The 27,063-nt window shown below is 37.9% G+C and overlaps 1 protein-coding gene across 1 annotated transcript in view; it reads left to right on the forward strand.

Moving 5' to 3' along the window:
* SPIDR (scaffold protein involved in DNA repair) overlaps nucleotides 1–27,063 on the forward strand; it is a 390,408-nt gene that overhangs the window by 254,849 nt on the left and 108,496 nt on the right. The window contains exons 9-10 of the mRNA XM_054595226.1: nucleotides 2,148–2,343; nucleotides 3,895–4,142. Coding sequence (XP_054451201.1) covers nucleotides 2,148–2,343; nucleotides 3,895–4,142 — 444 coding nt within the window. The remainder of the gene's footprint in view (nucleotides 1–2,147; nucleotides 2,344–3,894; nucleotides 4,143–27,063) is intronic.

The raw sequence follows: 27,063 nt of genomic DNA on the forward strand, positions 1-27,063 counted from the left end.
ATATCAGACAGTGTTACAATTTTGCCTCAAATCCAAAAAAGACTTTGAAAACTCAACAGAAATAGAAAAGCCTAGTGTACTTACATATTTTCCACTTACATTTCTTCCCACAGATCTTGAAGTTCTGTTCATGGTATTTTCAGTCTACGTTTTCTTTGTTCATATTGGCTAATGCCTATTATTTTACCTTCAGGTTTACTGATTCTTTTCTCTGTCCCCTCCATTCTACTATTGAACCCATTCTCTGAGGTTTCTTTTAATTTTTATTACTGTATTTCTTAGTTCTGAAATTTCCATAAAAACTATTTCTTTGCCAAAGATGTATATTTGTTTGCTGGAACTTTTTAGTTTTCTGTCTTGTTTACATTTGTAATTGTTCATTGAAGCATGTTTATAATAGCTGCTATAGAATCTTCGACAGATAATTCTAAATTGTGTCATCTCAGCATTGTCATTTATTGCCTTTTATTATTCAAATTGAGATTTGTTTTCCTGGTTCTCAGTATAACAAGTGATTTTTTTTTTATGGGAACAAGTACATTTTGGGTATTATAACATGAGACTTTGGATCTTATTTATGTCTATGTACGTGGCTTTGTCTGACACTGCTCTGAGAGGAGAATTGGCAGTGGGGCTTGTTACTGCTACGTGGAGGTAGAAGTTCAGATTTCACACTTGACCTCCATTGATACTGAAGGGGGAAAAACTCCTTGTTACTGCTGGGCAGGTGTGAGTTCCAGCCTTCTGCTAGGCTTCTACTGACATCACTCTGGCCTGGGGGCGCTTTGTTGCTGCTCCTCACATGGCTTCCACTGACAACACTGCAGGAGGACTGGAGAGTAGAAGGTGGCCTCAGAACACTGGGCAGTGGGGAAAGTCCTGACATTCTGCTAGGCCTGTTCTGACTCTATGCCGGAGGATTACTAATGTCAAGTGGGGGTGTAAGTCCAGGCCCCCGACGTGGTCTCCACTGTCATGGTGTTTATGTGGCAGGTACTCACTACAAGCTCAGAGATGAAAGCCCTAAACACCCTATTCCACCTGTCTCATAACCTCCCCCCCGCCGCCCCCCACCAGTTGGGCTATAGAGATACCTCATTACGACCTGATGAAGGTGGAAGTCTGGGCTTCCCCATTCACTCTTTGCTATTGTGTGTGAAGGTGGGTAACAGTTTTTCTGTGATATTAACCTAGAGCAGAGCAGTTTTTCTAAGTTTTCTGTCTCACTAGGCAGCTCCTTTCCTAGTCCTGTGGTTGAAAAGAATAAGCTTTTGTAGGGGCTTTTTATTTTGGTCTGTACCCATTACTGTTTCCAGATTTTCAGGCTCTTCAGTTCTAAGTCTGAATATAAGAGGCAAAGAGAAAACCCAGGAACTCATTACTTTTGTTCTTTAAGTCCCAAGGACCCTAAGTCCTAGCTGGTCTTCTCTCCACCTTTCAGTGTCTTCCTATGTTTACTTTATATATAATGTCAGGCATTTTAGTTGTACTTAATGAAAGAAATAGGAAAAAACATGTCTAGTCCATCTTCCCAGATGTGGAAGTCATCGTTTTTTTCTTAATGTTAAGCAGCACACTGCTTGTTTTGAGGAATGAGTGTTAGTCCTCTCAAATCAGATGTCTCAGAGGAACCAGGCAAGTATGTCTGTAATATTCCCAGACTGTTTTTCTACTTAAATATGAGGCATTTCAGTGACTGTGGTCCATCTGAAAGCATTCCTTAGGCATTTGATAGTAAGTTATTTGAAAGATTAAAGCCGTCAGAATGTATGATGGTTTTGCTTGTAAATAACATTTATTTTAATGGGTAATTCTTTGAGCCTGTTGATAGTCTTTGCTCACTCCCTGCATTTCTCCATGAGGCCATGGTCTACCAGAGTAGGAGGACCTGAGGGAGCTCAATCCCAGGCATTTAGATGGCCTTCTTTCATTAGCCCCTCTCCTGACACAGAAGTTTCATGGAAAACTTGAAAATAGATCAATTGACAGTCACTCTTGAGCATGTGAGGGCAGCTGTTGCTCAGTGGGCTGGCTTGATTTTGTCTGCCCACAGTAGGCAAGTCATTGCTCTTTGTATTCCTGATTTAGCAAGAACATGAGGGGAATCCAGCTTCACAAATAAACTTGTATTTTTTATCCCCTTCCAGGCAAAAGCTTATTATCCCCAATGGAAGTTTCCCTGTTATTCTGAATACTTATTTTTGTCAGAAAGTTGTTGCCAAAGAAGATTCAAGAACAACACATGAAGTACGCGGTTGGAACACACCCCTCCCAAGAAGAAACATCACTTTGGCCCAGATGTTTAGATTTAATTGTCTAACAAATAATTCACCTGAAAGCCAGGTAAACTTTCATTGGCTTAGACATCTTATGCTTTGTAATACTATTGGATTTGAAAGGGTTATAAATGAAGAAGTTTACCTTCAGTCTTCCTTCAAATATTCAACAAATATATAGGCAAGAATATCTTGTTATTATTGGTATGCCTAAAGAAATTATGGTTCAGTTCAGTATATAGTTATTGCATTTTTATAGTATTTCATCTTTTTAATGATGTATTTTTAATTTTCTAATTTATTAAAATATATGAGTGTTCATTTTTCTCTTCTTGTAATTGTCTAAGAATTTTGTTTAAGCCCCCTTTTATTATTAAAAAGTTACATTTTTCTTTTTCACAATATCTGTATCCCTTGGGATAAAAAGAGCTGCATAAACTTGAGATTATAAACTGGAGATGGTTTTCTGGAATTTTATTGGCCCTGAATCATGACTATCTGCCAAGATGGATTTAGAGAACCACTAAATTTCATTAGGTATGGACACAAAGTGCACTCCTGGGACCCCTCCAGGGTCTATGGCTCCCAGTGCACCTGCCTTAGGTCCCCAAGTTACCTGAATCAGCACTGAGTGGAATGCTGAGACTGACTGAGAACACGAGGGAACATAAGAAAGATGGAAAAGCAAACAAACTTTTCATGCTGTTTTGTATATGTGTAATCAAGCAGAATCTCCCTTTAACTCTCAAAAGAGTATCTGGAGGGAATTATGTGAAAAGGAGGGCTCTCTAACCAATTTAATTGTACCAGGTTTAAAATATGGCTCAAAGTATATTACTGCTTCAGATTCATGGGATATGTTTTCATTGGCAGTGATGATGAAGCCACAGGATAGCATAGTGGTTAAGAGTATGAACTTTGAAACCAGGTGTTCTGGTTCAGTCCCGCCTCAGCCAGTTTCTTCTAGGTGACCTTGGGCAAGATATTTAACTTCTCTGTGTCTCAATATTCTTATCTATAAAATGGTGATAATAATATAATCTAACTCCTTGTTTTGTTGTAAAGTTAAATATATTTCTTAAGTAAGGACAATATGTAAAGAACAGTACCTGACATGTATAAAGTAGTCTAGAAGTGTTTTTTTCTTATTATGATATTTAATATTATTATAAATGATTGTTGGGATGCTACATGAACATGCACATAACAAGTACTTAATAATATTAAACCCTAGTCATTCTTCTATTTTGTTTTTAAGTTTGTCCTGTTGGGATTGTTACCTCTTAAAAGAAAAATTTTCTAAATTACCATGAGATATTTTAATAACAGGACTTTCTACATGTTCTCGAAGTCCCAATATGGCCTGTGTTTCTATTGATGAGAAACACTGTCGTTTCTGTGTTACTCTATCTCACCTTGCCCTTCTTGGCAGTTCTAGTTACCTGGCAGACATGGAAGTTCTTGGTGTTTTTTTATATTTATAGGTCTGTGTTTTATATTTATTTTTCCTTTAGTGTTCTGCTTTTACATCAGAGAATTACCTAAGAATATCATCATTTGTATGTAGTGTGCCACCATGAGCCAGACTAAAATTGTTCCCTTTTCATGTCTTGGCCAGGTTATGAGTAGTAGGCTCACTGCCTTGAGGACAGATTGGACCCACAGACAGAAGGAAGCAAAACAGTACTTTTCATCTCAAGCGCCCCTGAGAGATTCTCTCCTGGATACAGTAGAAAGCCAAGGAGCCGCCACATGGTCAGGAGTTAGAGTTCCAGTGGTGGTGCAGAGAGTTTACTCTCTTCCCTGCAGGTGTCAGCAGGGAGGTGGCTCAGCTGCTGTCCCCACTTCAGACCCACCTAAAGTTCGGTGAGTGACCAAACAAAGGCATGGGAGTACCTAGAGCTACATAGAGAAAGGAAGGGCTCTTCCAATAGCAATTTCTTGGCTGCATTCACCATGTACATCAGTTGTTTTTGTTTGTTTGTTTCTTGCATCAAAATTAGGGGCCAAGGTATGACAAAGGATTCTGTCTATTTATATCAAAGTCCTACTAAAATAATTTAATTCATTACATTTACTTTTACCTTTATTGGTTCATGTTATTAGAAGTAATACAAGCATAATAAGAAATACTGGTATTGTAGAAAAGCCAAGACATGATTTTCATACCTAAAAAGACCACCCAGTGTATTATCTATCAGCTTTACATCTCTTAAAAACCTGAGTAAGTAAATGGCAGTTAGTAAACCTGTAAATTCGCTTTTTAAAAGAATGTTGTTTTGACCAATATCAACGCTACCTAATAGAACTTTCTGAAAAGATGTAAATGTTGTATATCTGCACTATCCAATGAGGTAGCCACTGACTACATATGGTTATAGAGCACTTGACCTATAGCTAGTGGGACTGAGGAACTAAAATTTAAATTTTATTTAATTTTAATTAATTTATTTTAAGTAGTTCCATGTGGCTAGTGGCTAACTTGTGGGACAGTGCAGCTAGAGGAATGCACACATGAACAAGGGCCAAACATGAGATTTGAAGTACTTGGCTCCTGTGAACTCAGAGGACGATGTCCTCTTTTCTACTCAGATTTAGGCCCTTCATGGTTTTATATTTTTTTAAATAATTAGAGACATATTGTTGACTGGAAAGTTTATTTGTGTCAGAGGCTTGGTATAAGCATTTGAGGTTGCCTTCCTTTCTATGTTAAGTTGTCCTCAGAGCAGTAATATGGATTTACAACAGAATAGAAATTGCGAATACAGGTGCCAGTTTATCTACTCTTAATACGAAAACGTATTGTAGAAATAATAATTAACAATCATTCTGTTTTTTATCATTTTAACCACTAAATTTTTGTGTTGTTTTTGAGTTTTCTTTTTTCTTTTTTTTTTTTACTCAGTCCCTCTATACCCCCAGCAGTACCCCTCCCTGACAGCTGTCAGCCTGCTCTCTATCTAACAGTCTGTCATTATTTTGCCTGTTAGTTCATTTTGTTCCTTAGATTCCACATATCAGTAAAGTCATATTGTACTTGTTTCTCTCCGACTGGCGTACTTCACTTAGCATAAAGTTCTCCACATCCATCTGTTCTGTTGCAAAGGGTAAGGTTTCCTTCTTTTTTATAGCTAAGTAGTATTCCAATGTGTAAGGCACCACAGCTTTTTTATCCACTCATCTACTGGTGGATACTTGAGCTGCTTGTAAATATTGGCAATTGTAAATAATGCTGCAATGAACGTAGGGGTGCATGTATTCTTTTGAATTAGTGTTTTGGGTTTCTTCAGAAACTTTCCCAGAAGTAGCATCCCTGGGTCATAAGGCTGTTCCATTTTTATTTTTGAGAGTTAGTTCCATGCTGCTTTCCACAGTGGTTGGGCCAATCTGCATTTCCACCAACAGTGCAAGAGGGTTCTGTTTTCTCCACATCCTCGCCAGCACTTATTGTTTGTTGATTTATTGATGATAGCCATTCTGACAGGTGTGAGGAGATATCTCAATGTGCTTTTAATTTGCATCTTGTGCATCTTTTCATATGCCTGTTGGCCATCTGTATGTCCTCTTTGAAGATGTGTCCTTTCAGATCCTTTGCCCACTTTTTAATGGGATTGTTTGTTGTTTTGGTGTTGAGTTTTATGAGGTCTTTATAAATTTTGGATATTAACCTCTTATCAGATATATTGGAGAATATATTCTCCCATTCACTGGAATGTCTTTTCATTTTGTTGATGATTTCCTTTACTGTGCAAAACCCTTTTTAATTTGATGTTGTCCCATTTGTTTATTTTTTCTTTTGTTTCCCTTGCCCAAGGAGCTATATCAGAAAAAATATTGTTACAAGAAAGGTCCATGATTTTACTGCCTATTTTTTTGTCTAGGATTATTTATGGTTTCAAGTCTAACATTTAAGTTTTTAATCTGCTTGGAATTTGTTTCTATATATGGTGTGAGAAAGTGGTCTAGTTTCATTTTTTTGCACATATCTATCCAGTTTTCTTAACACCGTTTATTGAATAGACTATCTTTACTCTATTGTATGATCTTGCCTCCTTTGTCAAATATTAACTGACTATAAAGGTGTGGGTTTATTTCTAGGCCCTCTAATTGTTCAGTTGATCTATATGTCTGTTTTATGCCAGTGCCATGCTGTTTTTATTATGATAGCTTTATGGTATAGTTTAATACCAAGTGCCATGACTCCCCCTTTCTTCTTCTTTCTTAAGAACACTGTTCCTATTCTGGGTCTTTTGTGGTTCCATATAAATTTTTGGAATATTCTAGATCTGTGAAATGCTCCATTGATATCTTGAAGGGAATAGCATTGAATCTATAGATTGGTTTGGGTAGAATGGACACTGTAATGATGTTAATTCTTCCTGTCCATGAACATGAGGTATATGTTTCCACTTATTTTTATCATCTTCAGTGTCTTATAATTTTTGGAGTATAGGTCTTTGACATCCTTGGTTAAATTTAATCTTACATATATTTTTAAATTTTTTTAACTCCCACCCAAGGATATTTTTTTCATTGCTTTCAGAGAGAAAGGAAGGGAGAGAGAGAAATGTCCATGCTCAAGAGAAGCATCAATTGGTTCTCTCCAGTAACTACCTGAACTGGGAATCGGTGCTGGGACTGCATTCAGACTGGGCGCCACACAAACCCAAAACCTACATTTGTGCCCTGATTGTGAATCAAACCTGCAGCCTTTTGGTTATGGGGTGATGCTTCAACCAATTGAGCCACACTGGCCAGGGCTGTTATTTTCTTCTTCTTAAGCAGTTGTGAATGGGATTGTTTTCTTAGTTTCCCTTTCTGATAGTTCATTATTGGCATATAAAAGTGGAACTGATTTCGGGATATTAATTTTGTATCCTGCTACCTTGCTGAATTCATTTATCAATTCTAGTAGTTTCTTGGTGGAATCTTTAGGGTTCTCTATGTACAGTTTCATGTCATCTGCAAATAATTATCGTTTTACTTCTTCCTTTCCAATTTGGATGCCTTTTACTTCTTCTTTTGTCTGATTGCTGTGGCTAGTACTTCCATGTTGAGTAAGACTGGTGAAAGTGGAAATTCCTGTCTTGTTCCTAATCATAAAGGAAATACTTGTAGTTTTTGTCCATTGAGTATGATGTTGGATGTGGGTTTGTCATATATGGCCTTTATTATATTGATGTATGTTCACTCTGTCCTACTCTGCTGAGAGTATTTATCATAAATGGTGCTGGATTTTATCAGATGCTTTTTCTGCAGCTATTGATATGATCATATGATTTTTATCCTTCATTTTGTTTATGTGCTGTATCACATTTATTGATAGATTTGCAGATATTGTACCAACCCTGCATCCTCAGAATAAACCCCACTTAATCATGGTGTGTGATCTTTTTAATGTGTTGTTGGGTCCAGTTAGCTAATATTTTGCTGAGCATTTTTGTATCTGTGTTCATCAGGGATACTGGCCTGTAACTTCCCTTATTTGTAGTGTCCTTATCTGGTTGTGGAATTACAATAATCCTGGTCTCATTAAACGAGCTTGGGAGGCTTCCCTTCTGTTGAATTTTTTGGAAGTTTGAGAAAGTAGGTATTAGTTCTTTTTTGAATGTTTGGTAAAATTCATCTGTGAAGTCATCTGATTCAGGACTTTTGTTTGTTGGGTGTTTTTGATTACTGCTTCAATTTCACCTGCTGTAATTTTTCTATTAGATTATCTGATTGTCCCTTATTCAGTTTTGGAAGATTTTATGTTTCTAGGAATTTATCCATTGTGTCCAGATTGTCCATATAGTTGTTCATAGTATTTTCTTGCAATCCTTGCTATTTCTTTGGTGTCAGTTGTTATTTCTCCTCTTTCATTTCTGATTTTATTTATTTGGGCCCACTCTCTTTTTTTCTTCATGAGTCTGGTTAAATGTTTGTCAATCTTGTTTATCTTTTCTAGCAACCGACTCTTGATTTTATTGATTTTTTTTATGTTTATTAGACTCTATTTTCTTTCTGCTCTGTCCTTTATTTCCCCCATTCTTTGTTTGTTCTTTTTCAAGTTCCTTTAACTGTAAAGTTAGATTGTTTATTTGAGATTTTTCTAGTTTATTGAGATAGCCCTGCAATGCTATGAATTTCCCTCTTAGGACTACTTTCACTTGTCCCATAGATTTTAGATTACTGTGTTCTTATTTTCATTTGTTTCAAGCTGTCTTTTGGTTTCTTTCTTGATCTCATTGTTAATCCATTCACCGTTTCATAACATGTTAGCCTCCATGTCTGTGTTTTTCAGTTTTTTTCTGGTGATTGATTTCTAGTCTCATACTATTATGGTCAGAAAAGATAATTGGTATGATTTCAGTCTTCTTAAATTTATTGAGATTTGTTCTGTGGTCTCTCATAGAAAATGTTCCATGTGCACTTGAAAAGAACATATATTCTGCTGCTTTAGGGTGAAGTGCTCTGAAGATATCAATTAAATCCTTCTATTCTAGTGTGTCATTGCAGGCCACTGTTTCTTTGTTGATTTTCTGCCTGGAAGATCTATCCATTGAAGTCAATGAGGTGATAAAATACTGTTAAAATATCACTGTTGATCTCTCCATTTATATCCATCAAGATTTGCTTTATATATTTAGGTGCTCCTATGTTGGGTACATGAATATTTACAAGGATTATATCCTGTCATTGGATTGTTTCCTTTATCATTATGTAGAATCCTTGTTTGTCTCTTACTACAGCGTTTGTTTTAAAGCCTCTTTTGTCTGATATAAGTATTGTTACTCCAGCTTTTTTTTCCCATTTTCATGAAATCTCTTTACTTTTAGTTTGTGTGTATCTTCTGAGTTGAATCTCCTGTCTACAGCATATATAGAGGTCATGTTTTCTCTTCCACTCAGCTACCCTGTGTTTTGATTGGAACATTTAAGCCATTAACATTAAAGTGATTACTGATAGATGTGTATTTATTGCCATGTTATTCTTTTAACTATCTTCTACTGGGTTGTTGTTTTTTTTTCTTCTCTTCTTCTTAAAGCTAACCATTTAACATTTCTAATAATAGTGGTTTGGTGGTAACAATTTTACACTTTTCTTGTTTGGGAAGCTGGGAAGTTCTTTATTTCCTCCTTCAATTTTAAATGATAACCTTCCTGAGTAAAGTAGTCTTGGTTATAAGTCTTTACTTTTCATCACTTTGAATATGTCATGCCACTCTCTTCTGGACCGAAATGTTTCTGTTGAGAAATTAGCTGACAGTCTTATGGGAGCTACGTTGTAGATAACTGTCTTTCTCTTGCGACTTTAAGAATTACTTTTTGTCAAAAAGAAAACAATATTTTTGTTTTTAAACCTTGACATTTAATTATGATGTGTCTTCATGTAGGCCACTTTGGGTCCATCTTGCTTAGGACTCTGTGCACTTCCTGGACTTGTGTGTGTTTTTCTTTCCCTCACCAGGTTAGGGAATTTTTCATCCACTATTTCTTCAAATAGGTTCTCAACCCCTTGCATCGCTTTTCTCCCTCTGTTGTACCTATGATGCAGTTGTTGTTAAGCTTCAGTTTGTCCCAAAGATCTAAACTACCCTCATTTTTTGAAAGTGTGTGTGTGTGTGTGTGTGTGTGCGCGCGCTGCTCTGATTGGATGTTTTTTTCTACCTTGCCCTCCAAATTGCTGATTTGATCCTCTGCCTCATCCAGCCTATTCTTTATTCTTTCCAGTGTTCTTTATTTCAGATAATGTATTCTTCATTGCTGATTGGTTCTTTTTTTATGATTTCTTTGTCCTTTTTCATGCTCTTGAACATCATTAGAACCATTACTTTGAACTCTTTGTCTAATAATTTGCTTGCCTCCATTTCATTCATTTAGCTCTTTTACTGGAAATGTCCCCTATTCTTTCATTTGGGACCTTTTTCTTTGTCTCCCTATTTTGGCTGCCTCTTTTTGTTTGTTTCTATGTATTAGATAGATCTGCCATGACTCCCAGTCTCCTTGGATGGCTATATGCAATAGGTATCCTGTGGGGTCCAGTGGTGCAGTCTCCTTGATCTCCTGCGCTCCTTCTGTGGGTTATGTGGGTCTTCTTGTTATAATTAAGTCATGATTGCGATTGGCCTGTCCATGCATGGGAAAAACCCTTAGGCTGGCTGACTCTGAGGCTCAACCCCAACTACAGCATCCAAGCTGCTATGCAGGTACTCACCACATGAAGCAGAAATAACCTCAGCAGAGTTTGCTGCCTGCCAAGATCTCCTTTTCAATATGCTGCCTGTGAAACTTACTGGATCCTGCACTGATATTGTATTAAGCTGACATTGGGTGTGTTGTTTCTGGGCCTCTTAGGAGGGACTCTGGTGCAGGCCAATGTAACACACTGCTTGTGACTGGCTCTAGGCAACCTTTATGAAGCTACAAGTGTTCACAGTTTGTAGCTGCCTCTGCTGGGCCTGGTTACATGCAAGAAGGACCAAGCTGCACACCAAGGCCAGCTTCTACCAGCACCTGGCCCAGGGTCAGGTCCATGAAATTCCTAAGGCACCGCAGTGATTTCTGCCTCCTCCTGCCTCCACCTGCCAGCTGCCTGTTAGTCTCAGTCATTGAAAGAGCCTCTGACTGTACTCAGTAGGGCGTAATCTCCATGGGGTAGGATGAGAGGGTGTCCAGAGGGTGGGGCTATTGCATACCCCCAGGCTGATACCACAGAGAGGGTGGTGCTCCACCTAAGGAAGATGGTATCTGTGGTATCAGAGAATGGCTTAGTAAAGGGATCCTGGCAGGTGTCCCTTCTGCTTTCTCCCCGGAGCCAATAACCCCAGACTCTCCTCACATGACTCTGCTCCACCCTCCCTTTGCTGGCGCCCAGGTTGAGTGGCTGTGAACAAAATTTTTGTACATTGGCCCTTTAAGAGTGTGCCTGTGTCTCTAGTGCACTCTGTCTCTCCCTAGCCAAGAAAAGCCCACTCCTTTTCACAGTTAAATGTTATGTGGGCCTCTATTCCTGGCTCTGATGCTCTGGGCTGGGGAGCCTGGCTTAGGGTTTAGACCTCCCTCTTCTCAGGGGAAATCTTTGCAGCTGAGATATCCCTCCAGTACCTCAGCCACTGCCTATAGGAGCCGGGCCAGCCCTTTTTGCATCTCTACCACTTCTACCTGTCTTGATATGGCTTTTTCTGTAAATCCTTGGTTATAAGACTTCTTCTCAGCTAGTCTTCAGTTGGTTGTTCAGGATGACTTTTCTATAATTTAGTTGTAATTCCGGTTTGGTCCTAGGTGGTGGTCAGTGTAGATTCCAACTAATCTGTAATCATTCTATTTTAACATTTCCTTCTTATGCTATTCAGAAGGAGCAACAGGAAACACTTCTGTGTTCATTATGAATCCTCTTCAAGTAGATGGTACTTGATCTGAAAGTACTATCTATTTCAAAAAGTCTCCTTTAGTTGTGGAGTTAGAGAGTATTTCTTGTGGGTTACAGAATAATTTTATTTTTGTTTTGTTTGAAATATGTATGTGTGTTTAATCCATTATATCAATTTTTAAAGTTTTTACTAAGACTTGTACTGTAAACCAGTCTCGTATTCATTGACTTAAATCTGTGGTAAGTCTAAATAGAATTACCTGGAACAGTTATATATTAGACATAGGTTTTGTTTTGCTTTGCTTCTTATGGTATATATCCAGTGTTAGGTTTTGGAAAAGGTAATACTGAGTAAGCTAGGCAGTAAGGGTCTTGGTTAAAGCTTTCCCAGACCAGCACACACACACCACATCTCCAAGATGGGGACAGCAGGAACTGAGTCACAATGATGAGAAGGAAAGATAAAACTGACAGTAAGGTTGCTTCCTTATGAGTAATCACAAACAACATGGGCCTCAAAGGTTGTCCCTCCAGCTCCTTCAGTGGTACTTGTTTTACTTGTTGAGCAAGTTGGAAGCTAACATCTGGGGATGTAAAAACTGCCAGAGGTCCACATTATGAAGGCTTTGGATTTGTACCTTAGAACACACACTGGGACAATGCTTGTGGTGGGTTGAAAGAAGGCTAGGCATAAACTTCAAATACAAGAAAACATTTAGTTACTCAGGTAGAATGAAATGCACTGTGCATGATATCTTTCCTGTGGTACTCACAAAAGTGTACAATGTCTCTTTTATAGATGAGGAAAGAGAGCCTCAGAGTGGTTCTTATTTACTGACAGTTTTATAAGTAGACAAAAAGAAAAATAAAATGAGATACAGAATCCAAAAATGACAAGGTTGTAGAGAGTATTGATGCCAAAAATGAGGAAAATTGAGTTAGAACCAAGCTGTATTTAGATTAAGGCTGACTCAGGGGTTAAATCATCCCAGGACAGCAGGAGAAGTGGAAGTGCCCAGCCATGGGGAGAAGTAATTGGACAGAAGAGGAAGATGAACTTTTGGACAGAGGGCCATGGCATTTGGCCTTGGGTTTGAGGACAAGGCTTCAGAGATGTCCTTTAGGTACAAAAAGTCCTATTGTATAACTAATCAATAATATTTTCTGGCTTCATTTGCTAGTTTATAAATAAAATTAATATAGAAGGAAAATTATGCTTAACTCTAGTCATTCTTTCCTAATATGTATATAAAGAAAAACATATTATTAAATTATCTGCCTTAGAGAATTATTTAACAATATGTTTTCCAATGTGGACTTTTTTATACATACACATGTGATATCTGTATGAGAGGAATGATTATTAGAAGTCTTAGCATATATGTTGGAAGATCCTTTTCTGCTTGCAATTTCTACCCAGAACTTCTTTCTCTTTTTGGGAGGGTCTTAACTTTTTTTTCTATTGTTGTTCAAGTACAGTTGTCTCTATTTTCTCCCCACCACTCCCTGTTGGCCTTGTCCATGTGTCCTTTACACATGTTCTTTGATGACCCTTCCGCTACTTTACCCTGTTATCCCTCTCCCCTCTCCCCTCTGCTTACTGTCAGTTTGTTCTTTATTTCAATGTCTCTGGATATATATCTTTTTCCTTCTTTTTAAAATATTTTATTGATTATGCTATTACAGTTGTCCCATTTTTTTCTCCCCTATATTCCTCTCTACCCTGAACCCCCTCTCAACAGCATTCCCTTCCCCCCCTTAGTTCATGTCCATGGGTTGTACATAGAAGTTCTTTGGCTTCTCCATTTGCTATACTATTCTAAACTCCCCCTGTCTATTTTGCACCTACCAATTATGCTTCTTATTCCCTGTACCTTTTCCTCCATTCTTCCCTCTCCTCCTCCCCTCTGATCTCCATTTCTGTGATTCTGTTCCTGTTCTAGTTGTTTGCTTTTTTTTTTTTAAGTTCAGTTGTTGATGTGAGTTTGTTGTCATTTTACTGTTCATAATTTTTTATCTTTTTCTTAGATAAGTCCCTTTAACATTTCATATAATAAGGGCTTGGTGATGATGAACTCCTTTAACTTGACCTTATCTGGGAAGCACTTTATCTGCCCTTCCATTCTAAATGATAGCTTTGCTGGATAGAGTAATCTTGGATATAGATCCTTGCCTTTCATGACTTTGAAAACTTCTTTCCAGCCCCTTCATGCCTGCAAGGTTTCTTTGGCGAAATCAGCTGATAGCCTCACAGGAACTCTTTTGCAGGTAACTGTCTGATTTTCCCTTGCTGCTTTTAAGATTCTCTCCTTATCTTTAATCTTGGGTAATGTAATTATGATGTGCCTTGGTGTGTGCTTCCTTGGGTCCAACTTCTTTGGGATTCTCTGAGCTTCCTGCATCTCTTGGAAGTCTATTTCCTTGATCAGATTGGGGAAGTTTTCCTTCATTATTTGTTCAAATAAGCTTTCAATTTCTTGTTCTTCCTCTTCTCCTTCCGGCACCCCTAATTTGGATGTTGAAATGTTTAAAGTTGTTCCAGAGGTTCCTAAGCCTCTCCCCATTTTTTTTAATTCTTGTTTCTTCATTGTGTTCTGGTTGAGTGTTTATCTCTTCCTTCTGCTCCAAATCATTGATTTGAGTACAAGTTTCCATCTCTTTACTGTTGGTTCCCTATATATTTTTCTTTATTTCACTTTGCATAGCCTTCACTTTTTCCTCCATTTTGCAACCATACTCAACCGTTTTTGTGAGCATCCTGATTACCAGTGTTTTGAACTGTGCACCTGATAGGTTGGCTATCTCTTCATCGCTTAGTCCTAATTTTGGAGCTTTGGTTCTTTCATTTGGGCCATATTTCTTTGTCTCAGTGGCCTGTTACATTGGAATGGGTGGAGCTTTAGATATTCGCCAGGGCGGGGCAACCTGGTCACTCTGTTGTGCTGCCATATGTCAGGGAGGGGTCGGAGAGGGAACAGTGCTGCTTGCTGGGCTCTTGACAGACTTTCAGTCACTTCCCCCACTACCCATAAGCAAATTGGGCCCTTCTAGTGCTGATTCCCAGGTGAGTGGGCTTGAGTGCATTCTAGGACCCTGGATTGCAGTCTGTCTTCTCCCCAGCTGTTCCTCATGGTTTATCTGCATGCAAATGTGGGACTACCTGGTCTACCAGCTGCTGCCTGCCATGCCTCTCCTCCCTGGCTGCCTGTCTCTGCCCCTGCTACTAGTCTGGATGAATGTTTCCTTTTTAACTCCTTGGTTGTTGGACTTCCCATACACTTCACTTTTCTGACAGTTCTGCTTTTTTTTTTTTTTAATTTGTTCTTTTGGTTGCGCAAGGAGACAAAGTGTACCTACCTATGCCTCCATCTTGGCCAGAATTAATCAATGTCTCTGGTTATATATTCCTTGCTTGTTTGTTTTGTTGATTAAGTTCCACATACAGGTAAGTTCATATGGTATTTGTCTTTCACCACCTACCTTATTTTATTTGGCATAATGCTCTCCAGATCCATCCATGCTGTCGCAAAAAGTAGCAGCTCCTTCTTTCTTCCTGCTGCATAGTATTCTATTGTGTAAATGTATCATAGTTTTTTGATCCACTCATTTACTGATGGGCATTTAAGTTGCTTCCAACATTTGGCTATTATAAATTATGCCTCTATGAACATTGGGGTGCATAGGTTCTTTTGAATTGGTGTTTCAGGATTCTTAGGGTATAATCCCAGCAGTGGGATCACTGGGTCAAAAGGCAGTTCTATTTTTAGTATTTTGAGGAAATTCCATACTGTTTTCCACAGTGGCTGCACCAATCTTCATTCCCACCAGTAGTGTACTGGGGTTCCCTTTTCTCCACAACCTCTCCAGCACTTGTTTGTTGATTTGGTTATGATGGCCATTCTCACTGGTGTATAAGTATCTCATTAAGGTTTGAATTTGCATCTCTCTGAAGGCTAGTGATGCTGAGCATCCTTTCATATGTCTCTGAGTCCTGTGTATGTCCTCCTTGAAGAAGTCTGTTCAGGTCCTTTGCCCATTTTTTAATTGGATTGTTTGTCTTCCTGGAGTGGAGTTGTGTGAGTTCTTTATATGTTTTTGGAATCAAACCCTTGTTTGAGGTATCATTTGCAAATATATTTTCCCATACAGTTGGTTCCCTTTTCCTTTTGCTGATGTTTTCTTTAGCTGTGCAGAAGCTCCTTATTTTGATGAAGTCCTATTTGTTTATTCTTTCCTTTATGCCCTTTGCTCTAGGGGACATATCAGTGAAAATATTCCTGCATGGAATATCTGAGAGTTTCCTGCCTATGTTCTCCTCTAGGACTTTTATGGTGTCGCAACTTATATTTAAGTCTTTTATCCATCTTGAGTTTATTTTTCATGTATGGTGTAAGGTTGTCTGCTTTCACCATTTCTATTCAACACAGTATTGGAAATCATAGCCACAGCGATCAGACAAGAAAAAGAAAAGGCATCCAAATTGGAAAGGAGGAAGTAAAACTGTCATTGTTTGCAGATGACATGATAGTGTACATGGAATATCTTACAGACCGAACCAAAAAACTACTCAACCTAATAAGTGAATCTGGCGCTTATTTTGTGTATGGTGGTCAAATTTCATTTTTTTTGCATGTAGCTGCCCAGATCTCCCAAAACCATTTGTTGAAGAGGCTATTTTTACTCCATTTTATGCTTCTGCCCCCTTTGTTGAATATTAATTGACCATAGAGACATGAGTTTATTTCTGAGCTCTGTATTCTGTTCCATTGATCTATATGTCTGTTCTTATGCCAGTACCAGACTGTTTTGGTTACTTTGGCCTTGTAATATAGTTTGATATCAGGTACTGTGATCCTTGCTACTTTATTCTTCTTTCTCAAAATTGCTGTGGCTATTCAGGTCGTTTATGGTTCCATATAAATTTTTGAATTGTTTTTTCTACATATATGAAATATGTCATTGGTATTTTAATAAGGATTGCATTTAATCTGTAAATTGCTTTGGGTAGTATGAACATATTGATGATAATTCTTCCAACCCATGAACACGGTATATGCTTCCGTTTATTTGTGTCTTCCTTAACTTCTTCTTCAGTACTGTGTAGTTTTCTGAGTACAGATCTTTTACCACCCTGGTTAGGTTAATTCCTAGGTACTTTATTTTTCTCATTGTTATATCAAGTGGGATTTTTTTTCCTGATTTCTGTTTTGATATTTCATTGTTGGAGTACAAAAATGCCTTTGATTTCTGATTATTGGCTTTGTATCCTGCTGTTTTACAGATTCACTTATTAGGTTGAGTAGTTTTTTGGTTGAGTCTGTAAGATTTTGCATGTACACTATCATGTCATCTGCAACGGTGACAGTTTTACTTCTTCCTTTCCAATCTGGATGCCTTTTCTTTTTCTTGTCTGATCTCTGTGGCTATGATTTCCAATACTGTGTTGAATAGAAGTAGTGAAAACAGATAACCTTGTCTTGTTTCTGATCTTAGTGGAAAAGTTTTTAGGTTTTGCCTGTTGAGTATGATGCTGGCTGTAGGTTTCTCATATATGGCTTTTATTATGTGGAGGTATGCCCCCTCTACTCCCACTTTGTTGAGTGTTTTTACCATAAATTGATGCTTTACCTTATCAAATGCTTTTCAGCATCTGTTGATATGATCATGTAATTTTTGCCTTTCCTTTTGTTTATGTGATGTATTTTGTTTATTGACTTGTGAATATTGTACCATCCTTGCATCCCTGGGATGAATCCCACCTCATCATGGTGTATAATCTTTCTAATGTATTGCTGGATGCAGTTTGCCAGTATTTTGATGAGGATTTGAGCGTCTATGTTCATCAGAAATATTTGCCTGTAGTTTTCTTTCTTTCTTGTGTCTTCATCTGGTTTTGGGATTAGGATGATGCTGGCTGACTTCGTAAAAAAAGAGTTTGGTAGTCTTCCCTCTTCTTGTTAGGTTGTTTTTTTTTTTTTTTTTTTTTGAAACTATAAACAAGAACCAGGAAGAAATGAAGAATACAATTTCTGAAATAAAAAGTACACTAGATGGAATTACAAGGAGGCTGGATGAAGCAGAGGACCAAATTAGTGAGCTGGAAGACCAGGTAGAAAGATATACCCTGAAAGAGGAGGTACATGAAAAAAGACTCAAAAAATATGAGGATAGCTTAAGGGAACTGCAAGATAACATGAAACACAACAACATTCGAATCATAGGAATACCAGAAGGAAAAGAAAAGGAGCAAGGGACAGAAAAAATAATGACAGGAAACTTCCCAAACCTGGAGAGGGGAAAACCTACGCAAGTTCTGTAAACACAGGGAGTCCCAATCAAAATGAACCCGAAGAGGCCTAATAATTACAGTGCCAAGTTTTAAAGACAAAAAGAGAATATTAAAAGCAGCAAGGGAGAAATAAGAAGTAACATATAAAGGAGCTCCAATAAGGCAAGCAGCCTATTTCTCAACAGAAACACTACAAGGCCAGAAGGGAATAGTAAGAAATATTCCAAGTAATGAAAAACAAAGGCCTGCAATCAAGGCTACTTTACTCAGCAAGGCTGTCAGTTAAAATGAAAGGTGAAATAAGAAGTTTCCCAGACAAAAGAAGGCTGAAAGAATACACCTCCACCAAACCAGCACTGCAGGATATGCCAAAGGGACTGCTTTAAGATGAGGAAGAAAAAGAGGGAGGTACAGAAGTACAAAAAGGGAAAAATGAATAAGTACCTATAAATAATACCCTTAAATGTTAATGGATTAAATGCTCCAATCAAAAGACATAGGGTGGCTGAATGGATAAGAAAACATAATGTGCACATCCGCCTACAAGAGATCCACCTCATAAAAAAAAGACCTACACAGACTGAAAGTGAAGGATTGGGAAAAAAAAAATCCAAGCAGACAGGAAAAAAAGCCAGAATAGCAATACTTAAGTAAAACAAAGTAGACTTCAAAACAAAAGCCATAAAAAGACACCCAGAAAGACATTTCATATTCAAGGGAAAAATCCATCTAGAAGACATGTACTCATAACTTCTTGATCATAGATAAGTTTGGGTAGCCTCCTGTGTAACACATGTGAGTTAATCTTGTCCAGAAACATAAGAGCAGCAGACACAGGAGGGAAATTTCACAGTGACCTCTTACAACTGAAGATACCTCTATGTTTCCTCTCTGGTCATAACCCTCTTTGCCCCAAAGATCTTTGTAACTATCAGTGAACTGAAACACAACATTGATAACTATGTGCTTTTTACAAAGTGTCAGAAATTACCATGTCAGAGGAAATTAAGGTCTGTGAAAACCAAAACAACTCTGTGTTATGGTATCCTCTTTTTGCCACACTAATTTCCCTTCCCTGCGCAAACCAGGTCAGATGATTTCTTATGAAATACTGTGAAGAGTTTTATATATAATTTCATTTAGCACCTTGATTGTAGGTATCTATCTTAACCTGTTCCCAGTGCTCCAGCAGTATCCCTTTTCTCTAAGAAAAGGTCAGTAAGAGCTTATCTTCTGATGGCAGACAGCACAATCTTTGCCAATTTTGAAATTAAAGGAAGCATATTTGAAGCCAACTGGTCCTGAACCGGGTCAGATAAATTCAGTCAAAAGGCTCATGTCCTCTGAGCTATGGAATATTATCAGAAATATACTTTAGATTCCAGAAATATAAGATGTAAGTGTTTCCTGTCCATTGTTGAAGGTCACTTCTTTTAAATCAAACTATTAAAGAAAACTTTACTACCAGGTTTCTCAATGCGCTATAAGTCAGAATAACCAAAACTAACAAGTTTTATAAATTACTAAAATCAAAGGTAACAGAAAACCAATTTGGAAGACACTCCGTAACTGTTAAATTAGGTAGTCAATTCAGAGTCCAAAAACACCTTTATCTAGATCCACTGCACATTGAATGAATAGTAAATAAATGCAGGACTGATAAAAGCATAGCCTTTTTTTAGCAGCTAGAGCACACTGGTCTTGAACATAATTTATAGTGGAAGAAACTGAGGCAAAGAAAAAGTATGTGAATTTCCTAGTGAGTCCCTACCTCATGGCAGAGCAGAATCTAGACCAGTGATTTTCAACTTTTTTCATCTCATGACACACATAAAACTAATTACTAAAATTCTGTAGTACACCAAAAAATATATATTTTTATCAGTCTGACAAAAAATAGGTATAATTTTGATTCATTTGTAGCAGGTGTCTGTTGTTGTGCTCGCTGTTGTCATTTTTCTGACAAGCTTAGGAAAAAGAGTTCAGTGCTTGTGACTAAATAGCACTTATTGCATATTTTAAAAATTCTTGTGGCACACCAGTGTGCTTCTTACAGCACACCAGTTAAAAATCGCTGATCTAGACCATATTTCTTTGCTTCTGGTCCATGAGGATTGCCATTAAATACTGCCTTTCCCTCTCCCTTTTTGAAACATCATTTCCTTTCTCCTTGAGATATTTAATTTAGAGACAAATAATTTAATTTTATCCTTTAGAGATGCATGTTCTTTCTTGCCTGTCACTGCAGAAATATTTATAATGGGAAAGTTTGTCTTTTGTGAGGACACAGAACTTGCTCAATGTTCATACATTTGGACAAAAAGCTAGAAGGAAAGAACCTTTGTTTTAACAGTCTAATAGTTATCTTGAATTATAGTTTAATGGAAATTCATTGAGCTGAACTCAGGAAGCACATTTTCCTTTTTCTATACCTTGATGTTTTAGTCTCTATTTAAATCTTTTTACTTTTCCTTTTGTCTTTTGTCTTATATTTCTCCCTCCTTTTCACTAAGAAAAAACATCCACCATTGTCCGGGGCCAGGTTCTCAGTATGCAGCGGTTAACCAGACATTACCCTTGCCACTCATGGAGTCCCACATAAACAACTAAAAACAAATATGTTTATGATTATAAGTTGTGATAAGTGCTCTGGTAAGAAAACATAGAATACCAATGAGAGAGACCAGTGAAAAAGAGACAGAATTTAGTTTAGCGTTTTCAAGGATGGATGTTCTAAGCCAGTATTATTTAAAATGACGTTTGAAAGCTAAGTGGATGTTGGCTAGGTAAAAAGGTGAAAGAGAATCACATACAGAGGAAAGAATACCCTGAAAGCTCCCAGATAGGAGAGAGAAGACAATGTGGCCAGGATGCTTGGGCTAGCAGGAGAGCCCGGAGAGCCCAGAGAGGTGAGCTAGCTACAGCCATTCAGGAACTGTAGCATTTGCCATGGTTGCCCACTGACCCAATATAAGGTTTGCGTGTTTGAAAGGCAGCTTAAGCTGTTGAATAGGAAATGGTTTCAGAAGAGGGAGGACATGGAGCAGGGTCCTGGTGGAAGAAGAGAGACCCAGGGAGAGGCTACCCAGGCTCCTGAATCTTCTGTAGTACCACTGGGAAATATATAGAAAAGGGTTCATGTTCTAGATGTGTGCATAAGTGTGTTGGGGCAGAAGGAAACATTAGGAATTATCCTTAGTTTCATTAGGTGGTGGGATGATGGGCCATTTACTGAGAAGAGAAAAACAAGTGAGAACAGGATTGGAGGGACGCTTTAAGAATTCAGTTGGGAGCAGTTTAGTTTGAGATTCCTATGAGGTATCCAAGAACAGGTGTCAGATGAAAATCTTGGATATACAAATCTCCACTTCAGAGAAGGATTTTGAGTTGGAGATAAATATTTGGGGGTTTTCAGCCTGCAACTGGTCAATGTGTATATTTGTATGTACACTTATTTGTTTGCTAATTTGAATAGGTTATATTTATCTATGGTACTGAGGCATGAGAAGGCATGCAGTGAAAGGCAGCTGCCCCCAGCTCTCTTCCTCATAGGTGGTACCTTCTACTCCTGTCTGCAACCTCTTTCAGAGGTGTTCTGTCACAACTATTAACTCTCTAAATCCAGGACAATAGACAAGGTCACATTAGAGAGAACATAGACACAAACAGAAGAGATTGAAGAGGAGGGGCTAGTGATACCAGAGAGAGCCCAAGTGTATTGTGGCAGGCACTCATCGGGATGGGGGATTTTCCATTTGTGGGAGGGGCAGCTAAGTACGGTGCTGCAAAGAAGCCTAATAAAATAAGGACTGAAAACATGTGCAGTAGATTGCCAAGGAGTTCCTGGGTAATTTTAGGAACCAAAGGTGCAGAGAAATGGTGAGGATGGAAGCCATCTTACAGGGAGATAGGAGTCAATGGGAGTCAGGCAGGAGGAACAGGTTTGATAGCAAATGTTTTGTTGATGCATAAGGGAATGAGAATATCCAATGTTAAACTACAGTGAGGGCATTTCTGCCTCTTGTTTCCAATATAGGTACCATTTTTCTTTTAAGAATGCATTGAGGTAGAGGCAGTCTGTTAATAAAAAGAGCAGAAGGTCTAGAATTAGGCCGATCTGGGTTCAGATGCTGACTTCACCACTAAGCAGAGAGACTTGGGGCAAATTATGTTTCTTTATTTGTGGAATTGGAATTATACTTTCCATAACACAGGTTTATGATGAGGATTAAATGAGATTATGTATGTAAAGAGTTTAGCATAATGCTTCCCATATCATAAACCCTCAATAGAGAATCGCTCACTAGCTATTTAAAAGCAAGCACAAATACTTAAAAATGGTAAAATACTGATAAAGAACATTGTTACAATAATAGAAACCTAAGCAAAGAAAAAAGCCATCAATTTACAAATTGTCATTCTGTATTAGTATTGGATTTGTTGTCCGGTACAAGGGGAAGTTTGAATGATACTGATTTTTACGTCTATGCTATTGGCCGCCCTTGCCTTCATCCTACTCATCAACAAGGAGTTGGTACACATTTACTCTAGAAAACAAACATTTATGTAAATTCATGGGTGAAATGTGACCACTGCCTTCTAAATGATGGAGTTATAGAAATTCCTCTGTAATAAACATGTTGCAAAAAACAGCCCTAATGCTGGATCCAGTGTTGGATGCTGCTGGTAAATATGACTGGTGTATTATCTTTGTAAAGACATCCCAGACTCCTGATGTTGAAAATGGCCCAGCATTCAAGCAGAATGAGGAACATGAACTAATCGTGAATGTGATGATTAGAGGCCTTTGTGATGATTAGCCTTTTTATGTGTTGGGATAGTAGAGAAAGACTCACATTTTAAGCATACTAGGTACGTACCATCAGATATTAAAAGAGTCTGTCGAAAAGGAGGCAGAAGCATAAAGTGGAGCAATAATAGCCTCTTCAACAAATGGTGTTGGGAGAACTGGACGGCAACATGCAAAAAATTGAAATTGGATCATCAGCTGACACCGTACACAAAAATAAACTCAAGATGGGTAAAAGACTTAAATATAAGTCGCAACACCATCAAAGTCCTAGAGGAGAACATTGGCAGGAAACTCTCAGATATCCCACGCAGCAATTTTTTTCACTGATATGTCTCCTAAAGCAAGGGACATCAAGGAAAGAATAAACAAGTGAGACCTCATCAAAATAAGAAACTTCTGCATGGCTAAAGAAAACATCAGCAAAATGAAAAGGGAGCCAACCATATGGGAAAATATATTTGCTAATGATACGTCAGATAGAGGTTTGATCTCCAAGATATATAAAAACTCACTCGACTCCACTCCAAGAAGACAAACGATCCAATCAAAAAATGGGCAAAGGACCTGGGCAGACCCTTTTCCAAGGAGGAGATACAGAGGGCCCAGAGGCATTTGAAAGGATGCTCAGCATCACTAGCCATCAGAGAAATGCAGATCAAAACCACCATGAGGTACCACCTCACACCAGTCAGAATGGCCATCATAAACAGATCCACAAACAACAGGTGCTGGCGAGACTGTGGAGAAAAGGGAACCCTAGTCCACTGTTGGTGGGAATGCAGACTGGTGCAGCCACTGTGGAAAGCAGTGTGGAATTTCCTCAAAAAGCTGAAAATGGAACTGCCTTTTGATCCAGTGATTCCCCTGCTGGGACTATACCCTGAGAACACCAAAATGCCAATACAAAAGAACCTATGCACCCCAATGTTCATAGCAGCACAATTTACAATAGCCAAGTGTTGGAAGCAACCTAAATGCCCATCAGTAGATGACTGGATCAAAAAGTGATGGTACATATACACAATGGAATACTACGCAGCAGAAAGAAAAAAAGAACTACTAAACTTCGCGACAGCATGGATGGACAGCATTATGCTAAGCGAAATAAGCCAGGGGGCGAAAGACAAATACCATATGATCTCACCTATAAGCGGAACCTAACCAACAATACAAAGATGCAAGGAAAATATGACCAGCAACACTGAAAGGAAAAGAAATCAAACAGAGACAAGAGGGAAGAAGGGAGGGGGAGGCAGGGAAAGGGAAGGGAAGGGGAAAGTCAAGGAACACATAGCAAGGACTCATGGACAAAACCAAAGGGGAAGAGCTGAGGGAGGGAAGAAGGGAGGGGGCAAGGGAAAGTGGTGGGGGGGAGGGAGAGACAAATGTATTTAAAAAAATAAAAGAGAGCTGGAGAAGTGAAAAAGAAAAAGAAAAAAAAGAAACTTAATTTCTTACTGTGAAATTTGTGGAAATTGAGACTTCTAATGTAAAAGCTAATAAAAAAACATATTAACAAAAAAATAATAAAAAAAATAAAAGAGTCTGTCGAAGGATTTTGATTAACCTACTTAGTATCAACATTTTCATATGGTCATTGTTACTCATACTTTATTTTTGAACTTTCTTTTCTTCATATTATAAAGAAGTCTAGAATTAGTCTCTTTCAATGATTTGAATATGTTTATTATGATGCAAAAGATATGAGAGCAGGGCATCACTTTTTAATATACCCTCATAAATGATGCCATAGCCCATTTTCAGAATTTTCTTACCCTGACTCTCTCAATGAATTCAAATCAGCTTTTACTCATTAGTTCTGTGTTCATGAACCTTAAATAAGCCCTTTAATATAAGCTGCCCAGCTCTTTTGCTTATTTCCTTTCTAAAACAGCTGTTGGCAGTCCTTGTGATTTCCCAGTGTCTTTTGACCCTATTTTCTTCTCATTCCTGTCTTACTACTGGTAATCCTACTAACTGACATGCAGATTTTTTTAATATTCTTTGCCATTCCTCCTGTTCATATTCTGACTTATTGTGAAGGGTAAAACTGTCAGAGCCCATGGAATTACGGATATAATACCTATTGTTCTTTAATGAGTATGCAGAGAGATCTAGAAATTGGAACTTGACTGAAAAGAAGCTGAGGAAATATATCTTATCCCCTCCCCTTTAAAAGAGTTTATTGATATATAATTCACATGCCATAATATTTACCCATTTACAGTACATAATTCAACAGTTCTTACTATATTTACAGGATTCTGCAGTCATAACCATAATCTAATATTAGAACATTTTTGTGACCTCATAAAGAAAACCCATACCAGTTGACTACCAACTACTCCTTCCCCCAGCCTGTGACAATCACTAATCTGTTTTCTGTCTCTATGGATTTGCATTCTTCACTACCCAGTCTAAATGCAACTTGCCCGGTATGTAAACTCTCCTGATCTCTCCCATGGAATTAGCTTCTCTTCATTGTGGTAGAATGAAACACAAATTTTGGAAGCAGGAAAGCCTGGGTGTGAATCTGAGGTCTTCCACCTACAAGTTATGTTTTCTTGATGATAGATAGATGATTGGTAGATTGGTAGGTAGATAGATGATAAATAGATACTCTTAACTCTTCATTTGCACACCACCTTAGATGGTTATTTTGCAAATTAAACAAGACAATATTCATCAAGTGCCTGACACCAAGTATATACTCTTAACACTATTTTTAAATAACTTTTATAAATATTTGTTTTGTAGTTAGTTATAAATGTGTCAATCTTTGCTATAAGGTCCTTGCAGGTAAGGATTATATGTAGCAGTAGTAGTAATATTTATTATTACATCTTCTGAAAATACTGTGCCTATTAAATACTGTATTTTGCCATGTATAATGCAGACTTCTTTTGCCCAAATTTTTGAGGGAAAAATAAGGATGCACATTTTACATGGGTAGTACCAATTCTGTATCTATATAAGTGTTTTTAATCCTTTTATTTATGCTTATGTGTTAAAAGTGTAACTCTAGAAAGCAATAACAATATCCGTGTGCAAAATAATACCCTGGAATACAATAATCAGTTTTCTTTCTAAATATAAATATATAAAAAATTGAATTAAAAATTTAACATGAAAGATTTTTTTTCCTGAAAGTTTGGGCCAAAAATGTGGGTCCGCAGTAAGTGCATTATACACAGCAAAATATGGTACGTTCCTAATTATAGTTCAGTTACTGTCCCTAAACATATTCAGTCTTTTGGCATTATGACAGTGTGTTTGTGTATCATTTCTCCCTTTTACATGGCGTAAAATGGATCCTTTTTTCTATCCTTTATCTATTTTCTCAGCTTTTATCATTGTATTGGTCGAGTGTCAGGTCATAGCTAACTGACTGACATCTAAATGTTTTGGAATAGAATCAGAGCTGTAATTTGAAAGCAGCATGTTCATGTTCTTAAATATAATACCAGCCAATATCATTTGATCCATCTTCACGTCTACAACTAATATGCCTTGAATATGTATCCTTAATGAGCTTCTTGATAATATCAAATAACAGTGAGAGTTCCCATTTTATACATACAAGGTGTGTCTAGTAGGTATCCAACCATATAATATGAAAAATAGAGCATTTACTGAAGAAGATACAAGATGCAAGAAACGTTGTACATAGGACAATGAAACCTCAGTCCCCTTCAAAGTAGGCACTTTGGAACCTTGCACAGTTCTCCCAGTCGCTATCAGCTGCCCTGTTTTATTTTCCTGAATCTCATCAACAGTCTGAAATCTGTCCCCTTCCAAAGGTGATTTTAGTTTTGGGAAAAAGCCAGAAGTCGCAGGGCACCAAATCTGGGCTGTAAGGGGGCTGAGTCACCTGGGTGATTTGATGTTTCACCAAAAGACTCTGCAGAAGATGTGATGCATGAATGGGTGTATTGTCTTAGTGAAGCTGCTAATCACCGGTTGCCCATAGCTACAGCCTTCTGAATCATCCAAATAGTTTCCATGGATTAATGTTCAAGCTTAACACGAAATTTGATGCAGATTTGTTGCTCTCCTCGCTCAGTCATTTTGAATGTGATGGCCACACAGTACGGATGTTCACTCAAGGGCATCTACCGTCCCCACTGACTGATACAATGAAGTCGTCATTGTTCATGCATGCTGATTCCAGCCCGCTCTCCTGGGCTGCCAGGTTACATTGATGTAGTGCAAACTCTTCTTGTTATATTAACAATGGATGGACTTTTTTTAGACAGACCTCATATATGAAACCAGTGATAGACTTGAAGGAAAAAATTAAAAGGAATGACAACAACCTGCTAATATGAGTACAG

The sequence above is a fragment of the Pteronotus mesoamericanus genome, unplaced genomic scaffold (assembly GCF_021234165.1).
Source record: "Pteronotus mesoamericanus isolate MK-2021 breed Mesoamerican mustached bat unplaced genomic scaffold, CSHL_Meso_final scaffold_54, whole genome shotgun sequence".
NCBI classification, from domain to species: domain Eukaryota; kingdom Metazoa; phylum Chordata; class Mammalia; order Chiroptera; family Mormoopidae; genus Pteronotus; species Pteronotus mesoamericanus.